The following is a 23,710-nucleotide window of genomic DNA, read 5'->3' as shown; positions in this document are numbered from 1 at the left end:
GCATGTGTTGCAATGTTAAGATTTCATCATTGATATATAAACTATCAGACTGCGTGGTCGGTAGTAGTGGGTTTCAGTAGGCATTTAAATCGCAAATAAACATTAGCAAAAGTCAGCTAACAGAGCCAATGGGAGTCGCTCTATTTACCCTATACAGCACTCAATAAAACATTTAAACACCTCCATCAACGTTTTATTTACAAGCTGTAAGTATATATGTAATGTAGTAACAGGCACATTTATAATAACATGTAATATTGTATTACGTATTTTGCTCATTTTAATCATAGACTAACATATTAATTTCATAGACGTATCGCAACATTTGCTTTTCCTTTCAACAACAACAAACCTACTACTCACGGCATACTTCTTAAGACTTCTTAGGACGTGCTGTTTCGTAGGCAGTCCTATTTACGTGGCTCCACTTCGACTAGGTTTTTTTCCCCCGCACCAGTCATGTTACAGTTTTTATCGCTTCTATAGCGAGTCTACTGACAGATATAAGTTAGACCTACATTCTACTTTGTAATAGAAATGGCAACAGCGAAGGATGTACAGTATGTGCATGTACGAGGCAGTCTGCTCCACAAAAAGAGGATTGAGAAAAAGGAGCCTATTGACTACAGTCAATAGGCTCCTTCCTCAATGGCGAACTCACACAAAGCTCTTTGGGTAAATTTCTACCATATATGGGGATATCCGCTGATGTCACACTGGGTAACTAGTCAGCATCCCGCAGCTTTATTTACCTCATGCGCTTTCAAGTGTTGGCTTTTGAAACTCATGCATGTTACACCTGTTTTATTGCTGTTTTCGTTGAACTCAGCGGTGCTATTAATGCGGCAGTGTTTCCCATATAGACAGAATAGCCCCATAGACAGAACACGACCGCTGCGTGTGGCCCCGCAATTAGTGGTGGGGCTGGGGGCCCGTTTTGCATGAAGAAGTGCATGTGAAATGTCAATGATTAACGGGGCACTTCATGTGAAATGTTACCACAAAAGTATTCCATACTGGCTTTTTTGCACAGCAAAAGTTCTTGTTTTGTCAGGCAGAGGTATTGTGTTCAAATCCCAGTCGGAAATTATTTTGGATGGTTTATAAATGTATGTTAAAATGTAATTTTGCCTTAAAAAAATCTATTATTGACCAATTTTTTTCCAGTAATTTAGTTTTATACAAAACATGCATCAAATTAAATTAAAGTTTGATTAAAAAAGTCAGAATAGTTTCACATAAATAAAATGTGTGAAACAAATTGTAATGGGTAGGGTGGGCCTCCAAATCAAATTCTGCCTAGGGCCACCATTTAGCCTGGGGCAGCCCACCATTCATTTATTTTTGACAGATGGCTACGTATATATTCTACGTATGTACTAATGGCGTTGCTGAAGTGGCTGCTGGTTGCATTAGCTTTGTGGCCTTTTATGTTTTTTAATGTGCTCTGTCTTCTTTAATGTTTCCTATAGTTTTCATGTGTTTTTTACTTTATTTTTTGTAGACGTGTTGTATCTGCACTGCAACCAAACAATTCTCCCATTGTGGGATAATCAAAGCTAGGCCATTCCTGTAATGCCCTCCTCACTCATAAACACATTGTAACGGGCTGAATCCAGTTCATCGTTATAACTCCATTTAGAAGATGGCATCCACACTCAGCTTGTTGCTGCGTCATGGCCAGTTACGCCAATAAGATGATCCACCACTCCCTTGCTCACCAACAAACTTAATACTGTTGAAAAGTCCTGTCTGTCTGACATCTCTCATTAGCCTGCATGTGTGTTAAATAAGAAAATAGACTAATGTGCTTTGTTGTTGTGTATCAAAGGATGACCAAAATAGAAGCGAAACATCCATCGCCAACGCAACGCACACCACATTGGAGGCTCAGTTGCAAACTGAAAGAGAAGCGTTGGAGCGAAAAGAGAAGGAGGTACAGTAGTGTTCCCTCTGCACCTTTTATCGTTCTCCTTGTAGATCCGATTAGTTTGTGGAATCTCACGGCGCCAATTTCGACTTCAGCGACTTTCCTTTTCTCTTGTCGTCTCAGATCTGTAACCTGGAGGAGCAGCTGGAGCAGTTCAGAGAGGAGCTGGAGAACAAGAACGAGGAGGTGCAGCAGCTTCACATGCAGCTGGAGATCCAGAAGAAGGAGATCAGCAGCCAACAGCAGTACCTGGAAACGAGGGAACGCATGCTCCAGGTAACCTTTGACCTTCTGCAAAGACAATAACTACCAACTTGGTTTTTGACAAATACTGTTAAATGTTTTAGGTTAGTGTTGTACTAGCTGTAGTTTATTCTCCTTTTTTAAATGAAAGATTATTAACGATAATTAATTAAATTAATTAAACAATATATTAAATCATATACTTATTAATTATTATTAATTAATCTAATTAAATAATTTTAATTATTTTAATTGATGCCTAACCATTTGCAAAGAATAGAAAACTCCTTAGTTGTCAAGAAATAAATTAGTAGGTCTATTAACTGACAAGTCTCCCATGTCTACCAGAGGCTAACATTAACGGTCCCATATTATACACATTTTCTACAATTTTAAATATGTGTCAGAGGTTCCACAATATTTGTAAAAAATAATAATAATACAAATCTAGGATGTTTTTTGACTTTATATGATGCCATATATCACATAGAACGGGCATGTGAAACTTGTTTTTCGCTGAAATGGCCGCTTGTAACAGTAAATACTTATAAATATCTGTGTTGGCCCTGCAATGAGGTGGTGACTTATCCAGGGTGTACCCCGCCTACCACCCGAATGCAACTGAGATAGGCTGCATTCTCCCACGAGAAAGGGACAAGCGGTAGAAAATGGATGGATGGATAAACGTATAATCACCTCATGATATTATTACACAATTGCCTATACATTTATCATATTGTTTACTTGCAAATGTATATATAATTTGCTTTGATATCATAAGTCAAGTTGAAAAAACAACAAATGATGTTTGGAATGTATTGGTACACGATCAAAGAACATTCAAGTTCAGATGATATGCAATGGCATCCAGTACAATTTTTCTGTCAAAATTGAAATAATAAATACATTTAGCAAAAAAGAGAGGTGCTGTAATGACGCACATTTCCAGGCTTTCGTGGGGGCATGTAAAATGATGTTGCAGGCCAGATCTTGCCTTTGACACCTGTGACAAAGAACAACGAGACAGGGGACACGTTAGCAACACTAAAATAGCTACGTGTTAACATTACATGCACATTTTAAACAGCAACACCATGCTAGGTTAGCTCAATAGGATGATCAAATGTGTAATCACTTCTGTTGCTGACTGATAGATACTGTAATTAGCAGAGCTCTGAACTTTATTTTGAGATGTTGCAAAGCCTGCTTTGGGGCTTTTACCCCAAAACAAGCTTATCTAGCTAGGGACGGGTTTGAGGCAGTGTCATGTCCATGAGAAAGGACCTACATAATGTTTGAAGCTCTTAAACAGACTCTATGGACACATGTCACTCGAACACCAGTATAAAAAGTCAATTTTGCATAATAAGGGACCTTTTAAAGCCTAATCACATCCATCCCACGGCAATTCAAAACTTGTATACCTTATTGTTATTGTAAAGATTTGACAATATTAGGGAATTTTCACCAGTTTGCCAAAAGAAATGAGGCCGATTATGGACTCTTTTAATTCCATCACGTTATAATCTCTTGACTCTTGAAGGTGATGGAGGAGAAGGACAGGGAAATAGTACATCTTAATGAACAGATCACTAAGCTCCAACACATGGAGAAAACGTCTGGCAACAAGGTAAAATATATGTATACCGGTAAATATATTATATGCGTACACGAAATGGAAATACAAGTCTATTTCGTGTGTGCATAGCGTCGTGGTTGTGCGTCACTTTGTGTTGGTCTTGTTCACTTCCATTTTCGGTGGCTCCATTTGTGTATTTTATTTTTGGTTTGTCTTGGTAAGTACTTATTCCGTTTTTGGTGTCTTATTGAACCCTTGAGTTTCCAATAATATCCAAATAATAAATCACTTTGATTACAAAATGTTACTGTATATTGGAGACTCAAAGGTTGTTTCTTAAAGTTATTTTTATTAGGGATGTTCCGATTAGGGTTTTATGCTGCCGATTCCGAAACGATCATCAATGAGTAAGATACCATTACCAATTTATTTATGGTAAGTGCTATTGATAGTTTATCAACACAATATTTAATATAGTTCTATATTCTTCTTTATTACATACAATTATTTGATACAAACAAAGTCAATAGTACACAATTACTAAACGGAAGTAAAACATTAACAGTAACAGACAATAATTAAGAAGTACTGCTCTCGACTGATATGTCTATTTGTTAATTACGTCTTAATAGCTGCTTGCTTTCTGCTTAAACTTAACTAAGCACTATTTCGTTGCGTTGTTTAAAGCTAGCTTAGCAGTTGGCTTGGCTACTAGCATGCCTGCCCCTGTAACATTTCTAGCCTTGTCCTCCAGTGATAATGAGACTTAAGATACAAAGAAATGTTGTTTGTATGCTGTAATGGAGAAGGTTATTATCATCTTACCCTATCTTATCACCTACTCAGTGGCCTAGTTGTTATAGAGTGTCCGCCCTGAGATCGGTAGGTTGTGAGTTCAAACCCCGAGTCATACCGAAGACTATAAAAAGAGTGCTTGGCACTCAGCATCAAGGGTTGGAATTGGGGGTTAAATCACCAAAAATGATTCCCGGGCTGCTGCCCACTGCTCCCCTCACCTCCCAGGGGGTGAACAGGGGGATGTGTCAAATGCAGAGGACAAATTTCACCACACTTAGTGTGTGCGTGACAATCATTGGTACTTTAACTTTAACTTAGTGGAGTGGTTCCACACTGTGTATGGAGACACATCTTTAGCTGCTAGCCGCTTGTCAATCAGGGGACTAAAAATAAAAACAGTGTCAGCCAGAGGGGGTTTCTGAATGGCATTAAAAGGTATTAACCAATTCCATACTTTTTCATGAAAATCAGCCAACAGCAATCGGCACATCCCTAATTTTTATTTATTATCATGAGTTCATATCTTCTTCATGCTTTCAGGAACTAGATGAGCGCGATGAGCTGATAAAGGACTTGGAGTCACAGGTGGACTGCCTCCGGAGCGAGCAGGAACGCCTAAGAAGCAACAGCGAGGACGAGGTGGACCAGCTGAATGCCGTCATTGACAAACTCCAGCAGGAACTGGTCCACATCGATCAGAAACGGGATGCGGGTGATGAAAACGATGCCCATGTTGGGCCCCATGGTGAGGACTGTGCGCCAAGCAGGGAGGAATATGATGAAATAAAGCAGAAAATGGACATGGCCTCCAAGGAGTTTGATACCCTCAAAATGGCGCATGGCAAGCTGTTGGAGATACATGAAGTCTTAAAGGAGAGCGCAGTGGCCCAAAGAGAGAAATGTGACAGCGCAGAAGCAGAACTTGAAGAGAAAACTGCAGGCTTTGTAGTGGTCCAGGCCCAAGTTCAAGCGCTGGAGCAAAGAGCAGCATCTAGTATAAAGGAGCTCAGTCTCCGCATTCAGGAGCTTGAGGACTCCATGGGTGAAAAAGACACTGAAATCAGCCGCTGTCACCTCCTTGTGGAGCAAACTCAAAAACATGCAGATGATCTTCAACTGAAAGTGTCCACACTGGAGGAAGATTTGAGGCAGAAAATGGCGGCTGTGCTTGTCAACAAAGCCAGCCAGGAGGTTTTGCAGCAGCAGTTCCAAACATCCAAAGAAGATCATCACCCACACAGTCTTGGCGACTTTAGCCTCCCTCAAATGGAACTCAGCCTGCCTGTCCATGCTAGACAAGCTCCAAGGGGCAAGGTGGTCCACCTGACACAGAAGCTCTGTGAGCTGGAGGCAAGTCTCAGCGGGATCCAGAAAGACCAGGAGCTCCAGAAGCAGCTGCTGTCAAGCTCAGAAGAGGACGTGTTGGAATACGAGAAGAGGCTGGCGGTGCTCATGGATCTGCTGAGTCAAATGAAGGTCAAGACGCCTCCAAGGGCGTCACCAGCTATGGAGGTAAGAGGGTGAAACCTTACAAAATCTGACTTAAGTCTAACGAGAAGTTTAAACCCTTCTGGTTCTTTGAATTAGGCCTCAGCTGGTGACTACCTACCTGCGTCTGAGCTGCTCCAAGAGTTGAAGAAGGCAAGAGAAGAAGCCTTGGACACCAAAGAGCAGCTGGACAACTACAGCGAGCAATGCAGCAACCTCCAGGAGGAGCTAAAAGTATGTGAAGATCCAAACCTTCTCTAAGAGCAAGTGAAGAGGTTTTTTCAGACTTTGTTGCTCGTCTCTTTCTTTAAGGAAAAAACAGAAGCGGTAGACAGACTGAAGGACCAACTTCAAAAGGTACTGTATACTTGATGGACATTCCGAACAGCCTGACCATCAGTACATAAAACACTTTATGCGGTTTTTCAGGGCCACAACCACCAAGGGGGTCACATGATCATAGCCTCGGTTTTGTTAAGATGTGAAGATTTTTTTATTTCATTGATGTCAGTCAGTTACATATATATATACACACTTTATATGAACTGTTTATTTAGTAAACACCACCACCAAAATATAAAACAACAGCACATAATTATGGGGGTTTATTTGATATTTTAGGGAGGCTTCAGCCCTCCTAAAAAGACCTAATGGCACCACTGGTTCGAATGCTTGATGAAAAACATTATTGATGAAACAAAGACATAAACATGTATTTATTGTGGGCTTTCTGATCATGGAGTGTGCCATCGACTATGTTTCCGGGTTGTTGTTGGGAAGACTGGTATGTGCGTAGAATGCACGTTACAATAATGGATTGATGGGAGTGTTTACATGCAGGATGGACCGGATTTACAATCACATAATACCAATACAAGGGGAACCTCGATTTACCAATTTAATTGGTTCGTGCGTGCGTGCGTGCGTGCGTGCGTGTGCGCGCGTGTGCGCGCGCGCTCTCTTATAAGAGGCACGCTGAACGAGAGGTAGTCTTCTCCACCACTGTGAAATAAGTCCGCTTTAGCATTTTTTTCGAGAAAAGTATTTCTCATCACAATTAAAATCTTGCTGTGGTACAAAGCATAGCTCATTCAATCTCTTCACTATGAGCAAGGACAAAACTGCTGCTAGCGGGACACAAAATAAATGAATGAGTTCACACCAGAGCATATTTGGCACAATCTTAAAGTTCGTAAACCAAAAGCGTAATGTTAATCCCATGTTTAAAAAGTCTACAACCTTTACGTTTTTTTCCATACAAAATCTTGGCGACATTACTCGCTGCATTAAAATACTTCTTAAGGGTTTTTACATGTGTTTTTAGAAAGTTATTTTCAACCAAAAACAAATCAATAATTAGTTTTTTTAGTGCAGGTAAATACTGAGTGTCGGTGTGTCAAGAGGTGCCGTTAGGTTTAGGGTGGGCTGGGTGCCCTTCAGGAGTCTAATAATATTGTTAATAATAATACAAAATAAACATTAATAAAAAAACAAAATGTTGCCACAAACAAAATGCTGTTTAATAAGGCCACACAAAGCCTAGTTATTAATGTCTGCTGCGTCCCTGTTGGCACTTCAGGTGTCTTCTCAAGGAGATGAAGAGATGCAAGCGCTTCAAGGAGAGTTAATAATGAGTCAGAATGAGGCGGCGCTCGCCAAAGAGGAGCTGAACAGCTGCAAGGAAAGCTTGGAGAAGCTGCAAGAGCTGCTGCAGGTATTAAATCTCACTTTTAAAACAAGATAAAAACAAAGCTAGATCAATCATCATCATCATCAACCTTTCTTTTATGTTATCTTAAAGGAGCGTGAACTGACCATCAGTCAACTTAAAGAAGAATTCAAAGTAAGCAGAAAGCAGCTTACATGTTGTTTTTGTTCTTTAAGAAAACTGGGATTGATTGATCAGTTGTCATTTCATGTCCAGGTTGGAGCCGAAGACGACAAAGCAGACAAGACAGAGCTTCTCAAAGAGCTCCAAGAGGTCAGACGCAATGCAGACTCCACCAAAGAGGAACTTGACATTTACAAATCCCACAATGAGAAGCTGCAGGAGGATATTCTGGTGCAGGAATTGTCTATTTGTAGGCTAAACGAGGAGCTTGATGAGGTCAAAAACACTGTGAAAACCACCAAGGAAGGACTGAGCAGCTACAAATCACACAATGAGAAGCTTCAGGAAGACATCCACATTCGTGAATCGTCTATTTGTAAGCTCAAAGAGGACCTCCAGGAGGTCAAAAAGAAAGTGGACACCACCAAAGAAGAAGTGAATGGCTGCAGGCAACACAATAAGAAACTTAAAGAGGATCTCCAAGATCGTGAGCTCTCTATTTGTAAGCTCAAAGAGGGGCTTGAGGAAATGCGAACAGCCTTGTTGAAGACGGGCGAGTCAGCTCCTACGTCTTCATCTCCGGCTCAGTCTCCTCACCCTTTTTCCTCCGCTTCGTCCTTCTCCACCGCCTCTCAGCCCAAAAGAAAAGCAAGCAAGCAGCCAGCCGCTAAAAGAAGCAGCACCAAAGAGAAAACATGTCTCTCCAGGAAGAGTTCTGCACCCTCCAATAGAACCCCCAGAAAGCAAATGAACAGCAGCAGTGACTCAGAGCAGCACATGCCGGCTTTGTCGGACGCTTTCACGCAGACTGAAGTGCTCGCCACGTCTGACTGCAGCGAGAAGCCCCCTGTGGCGGACACCAAAGAGGAGCTGGAGGAGCTGATCAAAGAGTTCCAGGAGAAGATCGTCCAGATGCAGGAGCTGCACGCCGCAGAGATTCTGGACATGGAGGCCCGGCATATATCAGAGAGTGACACCTTGCGCAGGGATGCACAGAACCTGGAAGATGAGTGTAAAGCCTTCAAAGCTGTCATTGACAAGCTGCGCTCCACTGAGGTGAGGACAGTAAATAAATACTAATAAATAGAATTTCTTGAAATTAATTTTTTTTACACAACTGCAAGAACTAACATACATTTAATTGGATTATATATATTCTATATATTGGTAATAAATGAAAAATACATATTTCTATAGTACATATTACTGTGATATTATATTGGTACAGTATATTGTGATACTTGTATCATAATATATGTTGCAGTAAATAGATATAATAGCCCAGGTTCATACCTGGTGGCACCCACTGGCATTCATTTGTGAAGCAGCTATTAATTGAGGCACTAAATTGTTAACAATAGTGCTTAGTAAATGATGACACAGTGAGTGTGTGGCACACTCACTGGCTGTATCGACACTGCACTAACAGTGTTGCGGTTTCATAATGGCGCCATATGCTGCATTAAAAAGTCAAGTTGTGCAGAAAGGAATATAAAACATGCAACTCTGGTCAATAAGCCAAATAGTAAAAAGGAAAAGAGCATTATGTTTATGTAGCGCTGTAAGATCCAATTTATTGCACAATTTAGAATTCAAAGTTTTTCTTAGTTACATTTAGATTTAATATGGTGACAAATAATATTGTCAAAAGCAGTACAACACTCTACTCTCACTTTACGTATCAGCTGTCACTTGGGAGCTGAAAGAAGCGCTTCCAGCTAAATGCAATTTTGCCATTTCATACAGCAGTTGAAATGTTTTTTTCTTAAAGTGACACAAACATCGAGTCACCGAGGGACACAACACACTCCTTGTGTTTTAGTTTTGATGCGTCGAGGCTTGAGTATCGTTTGACCCATCACTAATAAAAAAACATTTTTTATTCACGGTAACTGAAATAGAAAGTTGCAGGGGAAAACGATTGCAGTCTGAAAAGCAGTTCACTCAACATTATCCTGCAGGAAGATGCTTTTTTAAAGTACGATACTATATGTCTGTAATTTTTTCTTAAACTGAAGTTAAAAATGTGTTTAATAACGGTTAGAGGCTAATTAAAAGGTGTAGAGTAGCAAACATTTTTACACCTTTTTATCGGTGCAGCTAATATTCATGTTATGTCATGTTATATGTTTTTAGATCTTCTCGTTTTATATTAGATTACTGTCAATAATTAAATGCTTATTACTTTTCATTGACTGTCAGATATCTTGTTCTGTAATTTCATTTCTTCATGTTGCATTCTCTGTAGGCTTCGAGACAAGATCGGTCGCTATCACAGTTCAAAGATGGCTACACAAGTGGTAAGTTAAACAATGACATTAACAAGCAATAATAATAATCACAGATAATGTCACAGTGCGAGTCGTCTTTTGTTTGCAGACAGCAGCTCGGACTACAGCCAGAGAACCGGATATGACCAAGCAGGACTTCAGCAGGAATTCAGAGTGACACCCGAAGGTGCCAGAAGAGAGACGGATGATCAATTACCAGATCGCATCAAGGTAAACTAGTTATTTATTGTCATCAGAAAATTTAAGATGTAGTTCTGTAGCTTTTGAAATATTCAAATTTGATGGGATGTGCTTACAGACGTTGCTCCGTGAGGTGCACCAGGAGGGCATGCAAGTGCTCTCTCTGACAGAGCTCCCTCTCTCTGAAGGTGAGCCGAGCTCCCATTTTAACCTCCAGGCCTGGGTGAAGGAAAGAGACACCTTGCTGGCGACTGTAGACTCCCTCAAAGGCCTCATCGCCCACATGCAAACACAGGTACTAAAAAAGGACAAATGCACCCAGAAGTCAAGTCATTACATTTCCGTGTTGATGTCCCGCAGGCGTCTACTGCAGAGGACTGGTGCGGCGAGCTGCTGGACGCGGTGCGGCAGGTGTTTGTGAAGGAGCGTAGTGTGCTTAAGAGTGCCCTTTACAGCCAGTTGGACCTGCTGGACACCAGCGACGCCATCATCCACCTCAACCAGCTGGAGTGCAGACTAGCCGAGCAGGTGAATGACCCAATAATCCCAAAATATTTTCTCCCAGAAGAAAAAAAGTCTGGAAAATGTCAGCTTCTGTTCCAGTTTGATCGATTTATACATGCAAACCAGCAAGCGATGCCTTGTCTCCAAGTGAGTCAGAGCTTCTTTTCCTGTCACTCACAGACACACAACAGTGACCTGGAAAGTTACACCTGCTTACTAAATTACCTTTCCCAAAAATATATAGTGAATATAATGTGAATAAAATTAAGAAAAATTAAATACTAGCGTCTTTTTTTACTTTATATTTTCTATTTCTATTTTTTTTCTTATTCTGCTTACTTTTGTTCGTGCGGGGTCCCAAAAACATGCATGTTAAACTAATAGGAGACTAAATTGTCCATAGGTCTCAATGTTAAATGTGATAAAATAATAATAGTAACCATGGGTGTCCTGATACTTTTTCACCCCATCAGATACCAATATCGGCATGAGCATTGGTCAATACTGATGTTGATCCGATATCAGCTTGAATCAGAGTACATACTTGATATATTTTGTAGTGTCAAATGTTAGATAAGGCTTTTTTAAGTGAAATTACAGTACCTCGAGAACAATGGTCGGTATGAAACACACTAACCTTATGACAGATTTATGCTTTTGAAGTGGAGTGATCTGTTTTTTGGGGACACCTAATGGTCTCAATAATTTAGTTGGTTAAGCTCATGGCGCAGTAAGTTGAACAATGCGGACACGTTTGTTACTGGATACTTTCTAATACGCTTCTGCCTTGGAAACTTTGCGTAAGTAATATGCAACTATAATTATTTGATACCTGTTTATACAGGATTGCCATTTTTTTAGACTGCGAAATTGTTCAATCAAGGACACTTATTGTGTATGTCTACCTTGTTATACTATAGCCTAACATGTTTACCTTTTTTAAATGACTTCACTAAAATACAAAAAAAGATCAAACTTGTGTGCTTAGTTGAAGACATTTAGATGTTAACGCGCTGCAGGCCTGCTTGTAGCAGACTTTATATGGGACGATCTAGATGCGAGCTGATAACAATATCTGATAACACGCCTAATAATTTTCATAGTAATTTACTAGTTTACTAATGATGCACATCACATGATTCATAGAAATAAACTGAGATGAATACAATGTGATGTTTCTTTAACATTTCACTCATCCAGTGTCTTTCTTTTTGACCTGCGTCCAGGATGCTCAGCACAGAGAAGCAATAGGTTCCCTCCTCACTGCAGACAGAGCCAGTCTCAGGTCTGAGATACATTATCTCCGAGGTCAACTGCAGCATCTCCATCTAGGCAAGTCTCCTTAAAATATCCCCGTCATTATTTCTACAGAGCGTAAAAATATCCTTTGATTTACTTCCAGTTATATTTTTGCTCCTCAGATGCCAGACCTGTCGTGTTATTGGCTGGTGAGCACAGCGTGAAAGAGCAGCGAGGCGGAAGAGATGCTGATGGAGCGATGGAGAGCGAGCTGTTGCAGACTAAACTGGAGCTGGAGACCACGCTTAAGGCACAGCACAAGCACCTCAGAGAGCTGGACACACTCAGGTTAAAAATGATGATCTAGAATAATATAAGTTATGACAATAATGGTGACATGTTAACTTTGCGTGTAGGGCTGAGGTATCACAGAAGGCTGCAAAAGTGGATGTACTGAATGACCAGCTGTTGGAGGAGAAAAAGAGAGGTCGTGAACTTCAGTGGGCCGTGGAGAAGGAGCAATGCCGAATTGGGAGAAGCGAGGAGAGCACACGAGAAGAAGTGGAGGTTTGTATCTGCTGTCTAGCGCAGGACAAGAGCTGACAACATTTTAACACACCTTCTTGTGTGGCCCTCAAAGGACTTGAAGCTTGATTTGGAGGAACAAAGGATCCACATCACACAGCTGACTTCCACATTGGAACAGGAGCGCCAGGCCTCCTCTCAGCTCTGCCAGCAGGCTGAGAGGGAGAAGCTGAGCCTCCACAGACACCTCCAGGAGCTCCAGGTTCAGCTGGAAACAGCGCGAAGCCAGGCCCAGGAGATGAGCTCTGCTTTGCAGCGAGAGAAGGAGCTGCGCGTGGGTGGAGTCTCCACCGTCGACGATCAAGTAAATGAAGAGGAGAACCTTTTGGAAAGGCTGCAGAAGGATCTAGATGACAAACATGCACAGGTGGGTGTTTCTCACTTTAACGTGCAATTTTGTTTTAGCTCCAAGGTTGATCCTTTCTGAGATCTTTCTGGGCATACAATGTTTCCTATAGGAAGTAATTGAAACCGAATTCATCCAGTGTCACAAAACATTAAAAGGCTATTTAGTGATGTTTTAGCATCCTTAACTGTCAGGCAAACGTAAAAAAAAAGCCAACCACTGTTATATTTATACATTAAAACATTTAAATACTTTAATTCTAATCTGAAAATGTTAGTGTACTGTAATTCTAAATTTGATGTATTAATCTGTTTCATTGTAAAAACTGTGGCAATCACAAAACCTAAAAATGACATTTTTATGTTTATTTTTAACACGCTTTTAAACACGCTTTTAAACACACTTAAACACTTATTGTAAGTTATTGTGCAGGTTTTTTGTCTTACCGAAAATGTTAGTTTATTCCGCATGTGATGAGAAAATGTTAGTTAATTCCAAATTTTATTAATTAATTCGTTTTAGGGTCAAACTCTGGCCACCCTAAAACATGAACTTTATGTGGAAGTGTAAAAATATGTCAAACACTGAAGTTTAGCTTGAATTCCAAATTTGACAAAATAATAATTTCCACAGTCAAACTATGGCCATCATAACACACGCAAATGACATTTTAACAAACTTTACTGTCATGCACATGGAAGAAGAAATCAACCACTTGTCTGTTAATACTGTAAACAGTGTTTAAACGCTGTATATCTTTTTCACAAAAAATGTATTTGATTCCAAATATGAAGATTTAATCTGTTTCAGGGTCAAACAGTTGCCATAATAAAACATAAAAAGGTTACATTTTAACACATTTTACTGCCATAAGCCAAAATGTGTCAAATTCCATGTTGGAATGTTGAGGTACCACTGGGCTTTCTATAGGATTTTACCATTTTAGCGATGATAATGGTATTTATCAAGCCACTTTTCTTGTCCTCTAGGTGGTGCATCTCCTCAGCAAAGTGGAGGCTCACAAACTGGAGGGCGTGAGAAAACAAGAGGAGCTGACGGTGGTGGGCCACAAGTCCAAAGGAAACCAGCAGGCTTTGCTGGAGGCTCAGGTCCGTCTGGAGAATCTGGAAGCGCAACTCTTGGGGACGCGGGAGCAGTTGGAGAGGGAGGTGGAGCGGAGGAGGACCCTGGAGGAGGAGAGGGACAGACTGGAGGGGAGCTTGGCTCCTAAAAGAGGCGTCCAGCAGCCTCCTCTCTCGGAGGTAACCGGTGGGGGACTCCATCACGGTCCTTGGCGCACTGTGGACACCATCCTGGGGAAACTCCACCTTGTGTCCTCGAAGTTACGCAACATGGCGACCAAAGCAGCGGGAAGGTAGCTTATTAAATGAGTAGTCACCATTTCCAGCTCTGTAGTAAAGTCTTCCTTCCTTGAACAGCTTGTCTGCTGAAGTCTCTGCTGATGAGCTGTGCCTGCTCCAGTCCACTGTTAGTGAGGTCATCACGACGCTCCAGCAATCTCCAGGTCTTCCCTCCGTGCCTGAGGTCAGCATTACTGCTTTTTCCCACACAATCATCGATAACACAACTCTTTTTTTTTTTTTTAACTGCTTCCTGTGCTGCCATCAGAGCTCCGCCCTGCTGGCAGGAGCCTCCAGCAGCTCCTCCTTGACAGAGCGTCTCCTCAGGCAGAACGCCGAGCTGACGGGTTTCGTCAGCCGCCTGACCGAGGAGAAGAACGACCTAAGGAACCGCACGCTCCGATTGGAGGAGGAGATACGCTGCTATCAGCACGCCGGCAATACTGTGAGTACACGATTGTTGAATAGAAATGCAGCTATCGATTATTTTAGTAAGCGAGTAATCTATTGATTAATTTCTTTGAATAATCGAATAAAACTCACTTTATAGCCTCAAGGTAAAATAAAAAAAATGTAGCCTAAACAGATAGAGAATAAAGAAACCAAACTAAACAAAAAGACCCTAAAAGAGTAAAAGGGACATATAATGAATTTGGTCTTTTCTAAATTATACATTTCGTGTTAAAAAAATTCCGTCAAATCATAAGGTTCGTGAATATTGCTGTGAGCTTGCACGCACTTTTGGATGCCTCTGTTTGTGGGGTTTTGCAGTCTGGATGCGTTGTGATGTCACAACGAGATGGACGCACGTATTTGGACATATATGTAAAGCTTTCAGCAAGAGCGGGAAGAGCTCCAATACATAGTATCCACACAAGGAAGTGTTTTAAATGTAGATTAAAATCATAAAAAGTCTCCTTTAACAAACACATAAACATTGGAAAACTGTATTAATTGGAAGAGTTTTTCAGACAAACAACTCAATTAACATAAAAACTGTAGAAGCTAACATGTCCTCACATGTGTTGGAATAAAACATTTGTTATGAACCAGCTCTGTTTCACCAAGATGTTTGTCTTTTTCACTTTTTAATCATTGCAAAACCTCTCTCTCGTCTTCTTTGGGCCTCTTGGTTTTTTTCCCCGTTGGTGTTGGTTTTCTTTCAGCCATCTCTGGGCATGCTGATGTTCCTGCCACACACACATTGAAGCAGTCTTGCAGCAACAATATAACATATTTCTAATCAAATTAATTGATGAATCGTTGAAACCCTATCGTGAAACTCTTGTTATTTATTCTGGTTTCACATCCAAGGTGAACAATAATTCAAGGCATAATTACAATGTTATTGTATTCTGTCCTCTTGCAGTCCACCGGGAGGAGGGGAGTGTCCAACATGGACTCTGCAGACATGCTGCATTTCGCACAGGAAAGGGAAGTTTGGACTGGAGAGAAGCTTCAGTTGGAGAAAGCTTTGCATCAGGCCAACGCTCAAGTGGCCCGACTCAGGGGAGAGATGAGGACTGACATCCTGCGGGAGATAAGCGGACCTCAGGCTGACAGCGCAGCTCTAAAGGTAAGAACAAATCGAATACCGTATTTTCCGGATCATAGGGCGCACCGGATTATAAGGCGCACTGCCGATGAATGGTCTATTTTAGATCTTTTTTCATATATAAAGCGCACCAGATTATAGAGCGGATTAAAGGAGTCATATTATAATTTTTTTCTAAATTGAAAACACTTACTTGTAGTATACATAACATGTAATGCTGGTTCTTTGGTCAAAATGTTGCATAGACTATGTTATACAGATCATATTCAAGCCGCTTTCTGAAAGTCGCTTTAGGATGCACAGTTTTGTGGGCGGTCTTATTTACGTGGCTCACCTTCGGCAGCGTCTTCTCCCCGTCATCTTTGTTGTAGCGGTGTAGCGTGTAAGGACGGGAGTGGAAGAAGTGTCAAAAGATGGAACTAACTGTTTTAATGATATTCAGACTTTTACTTAAATCAATAACGGAGCAGCATCTCCTTATCCGCCAGATATGTGTCCCGTGAAAAATGTCTGACCGGAACTCTCTAATAACTAAAGTTCCTTGGGTGAATAATGTAAACTCACTATACTGGTATGTTTTAGCGCTTTCATGGAACTTTACACTACTTTATATTAGAAATGGCAACAGCGGAGGATGAATGTCCCATAACAAGAAGATAGAGAAAAAGAAGAAGCTTATCGACTACGGTGTCGGCACGGACTACAAAGGCGAACGCGCGCAATTTTTCAGGACTTATGCAGATCCCAAATACACATCAGCAGGTACCAAAAGGTAAAAAAAGTGGCTTTTGCATAATATTGCAAAACAAAACGCCAGATAATGTCTTACCTTAACGTTTCACATTTGAATCGATTCGATACCAATTACTTGTTACAGGGAGTCGATACCAGTACAAATTTTTGGTACTTATGTGTGTTCATATATTAAAAAATATTAATCTAGCTAGCGTACTTTTCCGACCATAGGGCGCACTGTCCATGAGCGGGTCTATTCAGGTCTGTTTTCATACAAAAGGCACAACGGATTATAAAGCGCATTAAAGAGGTCATATTGTGTTGGTTTTTTTCTACATTAAAACACTTCCTTGTGGTCTACATAACATGTAATGGTGTTTTTTTGGTCAAAATGTTGCATAGATTATGTTTTATGGACCATCTTCAAGGCGCTTTCTGACAGTCTCTTTAGAATAAAGGCCTACTGAAATTAAATTTTCTTATTTAAACGGTGATAGCAGATCCATTCTATGTGTCATACTTGATCATTTCGCGATATTGCCATATTTTTGCTGAAAGGATTTAGTAGAGAACATCGACGATAAAGTTCGCAACTTTTGGTCGCTGATAAAAAAAGCCTTGCCTGTACCGGAAGTAGCGTGACGTCGCCGGTTGAAGGGCTCCTCACATTTCCCCATTGTTTACACCAGCAGCGAGAGCGATTCGGACCGAGAAAGTGACGATTACCCCATTAATTTGAGCGAGGATGAAAGATTTGTGGATGAGGAACGTGAGAGTGAAGGACTAGAGTGCAGTGCAGGACGTATCTTTTTTCGCTCTGACCGTAACTTAGGTGCAATGGCTCATTGGATTCCACACTTTCTCCTTTTTCTATTGTGGATCACAGATTTGTATTTTAAACCACCTCGTATACTATATCCTCTTGAAAATGAGAGTCGAGAACGCGAAATGGACATTCACAGTGACTTTTATCTCCACGACAATACATTGGTGAAGCACTTTAGCTACGGAGCTAACGTGATAGCATCGTGCTTAAATGCAGATAGAAACAAAAGATGCAGATAGAAACAAAATAAATAAGCCCCTGACTGGAAGGATGGACAGAAGATCAACAATACTACTATCAGGAGACACCGAACCAAACACTGGACCTGTAACCACACGGTTAATGCTGTGCCGCCTGTCGAAGCCTAGCAATGCTGTTGCTAACGACGCCATTGAAGCTAACTTAGCTACGGGACCTTGTCAGAGCTATAATAAAAACATTAGCTATCCACTTACGCCAGCCCTCATCTGCTCATCAACACCCGTGCTCACCTGCGTTCCAGCGATCGACGGCGCGACGAAGGACTTCACCCGATCATTGATGCGGTCGGCGGCTAGCATTGGATAGCGCGTCTGCTATCCAACTCAAAGTCCTCCTGGTTGTGTTGCTGCAGCCGGCCGCTAATACACCGATCTCACCTACAGCTTTCTTCTTTGCAGTCTCCATTGTTAATTGAACAAATTGCAAAAGATTCACCAACACAGATGTCCAGAATACTGTGGAATTTTGCGATAAAAACAGAGCTGTTTGTATTGGGATACAATGTGTCCCAATACTTCCGTTTCAACCATTGACGTCAGGCGCAAACGTCATCATACATAGACGTTTTCAAGCGGAAGTTTCCCGGGAAATTTAAAATTGCACTCTATAAGTTAACCCGGCTGTATTGGCATGTGTTGCAATGTTAAGATTTCATCATTGATATATAAACTATCAGACTGCGTGGTCGGTAGTAGTGGGTTTCAGTAGGCCTTTAGAATGTGCCGTTTTGTGGGCGGTCTTATTCACATACCTCCACTTTGACGGAGTCTTCTCCCCGTCATCTTTGTTGTACCGCTAATTTTCAGCACTTCCATAGTGAGTCTACTGACAGATGTAATATAGAACTGTTTTACACTAGAAAAATGGCAACACGGGAGGAAGAGTGCCACACAACAAGACGATAGAGAATAAGAAGAAGCTTACAGCATCTTGCACAATAATATCCAGTGTTTCCCCCAGAAAATGTGTTAGTTAAGGTGGTGACTCTCCAGGGGAGGGGACTAGGGAAGGGGGTGGGTGGGTGGGTGTATCGGTGTAACTCGGCCTGTCGCCATCACGTCTCCACCTCGTCGCTGCCACCACAGCCTGGGAGGCAATAGACTACAAACTGCGGCTTCGTCGCGTGAAGAAGCCTACAACTTTTGGTTGTGTTTTCCGCTCCATTTGCTGAATGCCGATATACGATATATATCTCGATATTTTTTCCGTGAAGTAAAAACAAAACAGTCCTAGTTACCTGAGATACTAAGTATCTCATTATTATGACTTAGTAATTTACTAAGTCAAAATAATGACAAAATAATGGCTTACTAGGTCAAAATAATGACTTACAAAGTCAAATGAATGACTTACTGTAAGTAAGCGTTTGCAATAAGTGTTTGGAAAAAAAGAGTTAAAAGTGGGGCCACATGCTGACATATATTCAACTCATCATGCTTAATTTACTACAGCATTTGGGAATCCTGTAGTTGATTTTTATTTTGTAAATGTTATATTTTTATCAACATGTGATAGCAGGGACCCTGCCATTTAAAACTAGGCTGCTACATTACTAATGATGAATGTAACTATAGCTGAAAAAATAGTACAATAGCAATAGGAGAGACTATTCATCCCTGAACACCATGGAGTTCATGTAGGCTTTATGATGCAGTTACATTATTATATCAACTATCAGAGACAGAAACTCTTCATTTAACATAATGTCCTTTTTTGCTGCTTCAACACAGCTCAATCAACACAGAAAAAGGTAGCGAGAAATAACTTAGTTGTTAACTGTCGGTCAATAATGCTTGTCTTTCTCTCAGACAGACAGCGCTTTGCTGTCCGTAACACACACACGCACACACACCGCAAAATTAGCTAACGTTACGCTAAAAGCTAATTAGCCTTCACCTCAAGGACTGCGAGCGAGCTGAGCTGCCGCTTATGTTTCTAGAACATCAACGGGCTCATAGTGATGTTACTAGTAGTTGACTTGGAAGTGTTTATTATAATTTGGGGAGAGTCCGCTGCATTATGCTCACCTGCTAAACACCTTTTTGCTCAACCCACCGTCTCTCCTCTCTGCCCGCCTGAGCACTGACTACATGCGCTCTGAATACGCACTGCTGATTGGCTGTTACATGCGCTCTGAATACGCACTGCTAATTGGCTGTTACATGCGCTCTGAATACGCACTGCTGATTGGTTGTTACCGCTCTGCGTGTAACCAATCAGATGGTTCTGTGGGTGGGACAATGCTGGGTGCTGCAGAGACATACTGACCGAGGCAGATGCAGAACTAAGCGGAGCAGCTTGTTAAGGCTTTAGTTTAGGCAGTGGCTCTTTGTTGTTAAGGCGGCCGCCTTAACAACAAAGCACTGCGGGAAACCCTGATATCCTTTATCATCACTCCAAATCATTATTGAAGCGGAAAAATTAAGTTATGTCTGATGAGTACAACCAAATTGTTTTCCAGAGGATGTATGGCAAGTATCTGAGGTCGGAAAGTTTCCGCAAGGCTCTCATCTACCAGAAGAAGTACCTGCTCTTACTGCTGGGCGGCTTCCAGGACTGCGAGGAAGCTACACTCGCCCTCCTTGCAAGGATGGGCGGCCGGCCCTCGCTGTCCAGCATGGAGTCCTTCAGTCAGCGCAGGAGGGGGCTCATGCGCTTCCGCTCAGCTGTGCGCGTCTCTATCGCCCTCTCCAGGTAGGCGCAGGCACAAAAACTTTTGTAAATGTTTTTTTTGATGACTTGGCGTTGTTTTTCAGAATGCGTTTCCTGGTGAAGCGCTGGCACAAAGCGACCGGGATGAGCAATGCGGCTTCTAAAAATGAGAGAGGACAGCTGATTGGTAAATAAAACACATGTCCTCTTCAAAGTTTTCAAAATGATGCTGATTTGGGGTTTTTCACGTGTTATTTACAGGTTGTGAGGCCAGAGATGCGCAGTATCTCCATCCTGGTGTGGACATGTGCAGAGACAGGGCAGGAGTGTCCAGCAGAGGGCGCAGTAGTGGGCGTGAATCCCCCAGATCGACCATGTCCTCCACACAGTACAGGTAGTTTGTAAAAAATATCAAAAGCTCTCGTAATGTTAACAAAAAAAACATTTCAAGGATTCACACGACCGGAGATCCAGGAGGGCTCACCTGCTCCCACCTGCAGAGCTACGACCCCGACCGGGCGCTTACGGACTACATCTCCAGACTTGATGCTCTACAGAGAAGGCTGGGCAGCGGTACATCAGGTTTTACTCTCCTTATTATAGTCATTCATTTATTATGATGAATACATAACAATATAGATTTTTTTTTTTTGTAAAGTAAATCTGTACAGCAGACAATCATATTTTCCCATCTGGCTGGACAGGACAGGTTTAAATTTAAAATAAATAAATATAGCTATTGATAATCGAGCAGGCACAGGAACAAAGTCAGCACAAGGCCTACTTCTGTTGCCAGGCATAATTCATAGGGCTCAAAATAATAACTGATCCATTGCCACACATTTCAACAAAGAAATAAGGAAATTAATCTAAAACACACAATGAAAATAATAGTTTTTTTCACATATTTTTAAAATTGTATTTACACCTTCTAATACATTGATGGATAGATAGATAGATAGATAGATAGATAGATAGATAGATAGATAGATAGATAGATAGATAGATAGATAGATAGATAGATAGATAGATAGATAGATAGATAGATATAGATAAAGAGATTATTAATCCCAGGGGGAAACATTATCTACCTAGCACAGGGGTCGGCAACCTTTACCACTCAAAGAGCCATTTTGGCAAGTTTCACAAATAATGGGAGCCACAAAAAAAAATGTTTAATTTAAAATGAAAAACACCGCATACAAAGCTTAAATTTCTTTGTGCTATGTTAACCAGGGGCCTCAGACACACGCACCGGCACGCACCTTAATATGGAAATTTGATGTTAGTGCGGCCCGCGAGTTTTGAATGAATGGCGCTTGATAGCGTCATACTTGTCAATCCTCTCATTAATTCTGGGAGACTCCCGGATATCAGGGCGTGATGGCACTGCTTTTGGCGCCCTCTACAGTCTGCCCAAACAGTGTACCTGCTCGACCACATGTAGAATGCAGCTTCAGCTTGCTCACGTAAGTGACAGCAAGGCGTACTACTTCAACAGCCACACAGCTTACACTGACGGTAGCCGTACAAAAACAACTTTAACACTGTTACGTTACAAATATGCGCGACACTTTGAACCCACACCAAAAAAGAATGACAAACACATTTCTGGAGAACATCTGCACTGTAACACAACATAAACACAACACAACAAATACCCAGAATCCCATGCAGCCCTAACTCTTCCGCACAACCGACGCACGGAAGGGGGGAGGGTTGATGTGTGGGGGGGTTTGGTGGTAGCAGGGGTGTATAATCTAGACCGGAAGAGTTAGGGCTGCATGGGATTCTGGGTATTGGTTGTGTTGTGTTACACTACCGTCAGTGTAAGCTGTGTGGCTGATGAGTAAGTATGCTTTGCTGTCTCCTACGTGTGCAAGTAAAAGCTACATACAACATGTGGCCGGGCTGGCACGCTGTTCGTAAATGCTATAGAGGACAATTACTGCAGTGCATTTAGGGCACGCCCTTTATTTAGTAATTAGTGTGAAAATAGGATTATAATTGCCCTTGGAGTTTTCTTAGAGAGGCACTGAGATCCACAAGTCTCCTGGGAAAATCGGGCGGTCGGCAAGTATGCAGCTGAGCCGCATCAGAGTGGTCAAAGAGCCGCATGCGGCTCCGGAGCCGCGGGTTGTCGACCCCTGACCTAGCAGGTGCAGAAACAACATCAACACAATTGCATGGATTCTTTTTCCTGGTCTCTTGTTGCTAGGCAGACTTGATAGTTCTAAAATCTAACAGATCCATGGCTCAGTAAAAAAAAATTTATATGCCATCCATACTCATTTTTAATTAATAAATGTATATTTAAATAATTACTTAAATGTGTCATTAATTAATTATAATTTAAATCAAATACCTAAATGAGCCATTGATTAATTTGGTGAAAAAAATATACATATTGATTTAATTATTTCACGATTTAATTCATTATTGCTGTATTATTTCATTAATTTTGATGGCACATTTAAGTAATTATTTTAAAAATATATATCTTTTATTTTTATTTTGCCCTTGTCCCAGCTGTCAAGTCAGTGGGTGGGTCCTAACACCTGATTGGTTACCCACTGTTTATAAGATATACCCGTTAGAATTATAATGCTAACTAAAATGTTATGCTATGCTACAGAAACAAGCAAAGCACAATTGCTGTTGTGAGAAAAATGTTTGTTGCAACATTGTACCAGCACTATTAGAAAATAAGTCTACTCTGTATTAAATATATAAAGCATGTATGGCGTATATTTTCCTCTCCAGGTGGTTCTTCTTCTTCTTCATCATATGCTCCACTGCACTTCGGCTTGAGAAGATAAGAAGAAGCTGAAAACTTGAAAAAAAAAGTTGCCTTTTCCTTCCTGCTGAATTTTTTTCTATCATCCTGATGCATACTGGCGTCCTCACACACGGACCAAAACGTGTTTTTTTGTTGTGTTTTTTAAAGAATTGTGCGACACGCTGCTGCGTTTATAGTATTTGTCGCCGCTACTTGAATAAGATGTTTCCCCCCCATGGATGAACTACAATTGTGTACATTTGTTTCATGCTAATTTAAAAAAAAAAATCAGATTAATTTATGTTTCTTTTTTTTGGAATGTTTGGGTGTTTTTTGTTGTTGTTGCAAGAAGCCTTCTGAATTCTTCTACTCTACACTTGCTTTGTTGAAAGGGCCTCAAGACATTTGTAGACAATGTATTTTTCTAGACAATTTTCTTGGTATTTTGTCAAAAACTGAAATAAAGGAAAGGAATATTTGATGGTATTGTTGGTAAAACATTTGTTTTACAAAATGTGAAAAAAATG

General features: G+C 41.1%; 1 protein-coding gene across 7 annotated transcripts in view; it reads left to right on the top strand.

The window, feature by feature from the left end:
• Positions 1–23,669, top strand: part of akap9 (A kinase (PRKA) anchor protein 9) — a 124,685-nt gene extending 101,016 nt beyond the window's left edge. For 5 of the 7 annotated variants that reach the window (XM_062047632.1, XM_062047634.1, XM_062047629.1 and 2 more), the window contains 26 exons: positions 1,832–1,936; positions 2,054–2,206; positions 3,717–3,803; positions 5,091–6,062; positions 6,138–6,272; positions 6,351–6,395; positions 7,618–7,752; positions 7,840–7,881; positions 7,963–8,925; positions 10,118–10,169; positions 10,249–10,370; positions 10,459–10,635; positions 10,701–10,868; positions 12,071–12,176; positions 12,266–12,431; positions 12,500–12,650; positions 12,724–13,035; positions 14,004–14,389; positions 14,454–14,559; positions 14,644–14,820; positions 15,745–15,951; positions 20,214–20,446; positions 20,509–20,591; positions 20,666–20,798; positions 20,856–20,986; positions 23,168–23,669. In XM_062047632.1, coding sequence (XP_061903616.1) covers positions 1,832–1,936; positions 2,054–2,206; positions 3,717–3,803; positions 5,091–6,062; positions 6,138–6,272; positions 6,351–6,395; positions 7,618–7,752; positions 7,840–7,881; positions 7,963–8,925; positions 10,118–10,169; positions 10,249–10,370; positions 10,459–10,635; positions 10,701–10,868; positions 12,071–12,176; positions 12,266–12,431; positions 12,500–12,650; positions 12,724–13,035; positions 14,004–14,389; positions 14,454–14,559; positions 14,644–14,820; positions 15,745–15,951; positions 20,214–20,446; positions 20,509–20,591; positions 20,666–20,798; positions 20,856–20,986; positions 23,168–23,223 — 5,403 coding nt within the window. In that variant the 3' untranslated portion in view covers positions 23,224–23,669. The remainder of the gene's footprint in view (positions 1–1,831; positions 1,937–2,053; positions 2,207–3,716; positions 3,804–5,090; positions 6,063–6,137; positions 6,273–6,350; positions 6,396–7,617; positions 7,753–7,839; positions 7,882–7,962; positions 8,926–10,117; positions 10,170–10,248; positions 10,371–10,458; positions 10,636–10,700; positions 10,869–12,070; positions 12,177–12,265; positions 12,432–12,499; positions 12,651–12,723; positions 13,036–14,003; positions 14,390–14,453; positions 14,560–14,643; positions 14,821–15,744; positions 15,952–20,213; positions 20,447–20,508; positions 20,592–20,665; positions 20,799–20,855; positions 20,987–23,167) is intronic. The other 2 variants (XM_062047630.1, XM_062047635.1) reach the window with 2 other exon arrangements.
• The last annotated feature ends 41 nt before the right edge of the window (positions 23,670–23,710 follow it).

Source organism: Entelurus aequoreus, linkage group LG05, assembly GCF_033978785.1.
Source record: "Entelurus aequoreus isolate RoL-2023_Sb linkage group LG05, RoL_Eaeq_v1.1, whole genome shotgun sequence".
Classification (NCBI taxonomy): domain Eukaryota; kingdom Metazoa; phylum Chordata; class Actinopteri; order Syngnathiformes; family Syngnathidae; genus Entelurus; species Entelurus aequoreus.
This window is presented reverse-complemented; position numbering and strand designations above follow the sequence as displayed.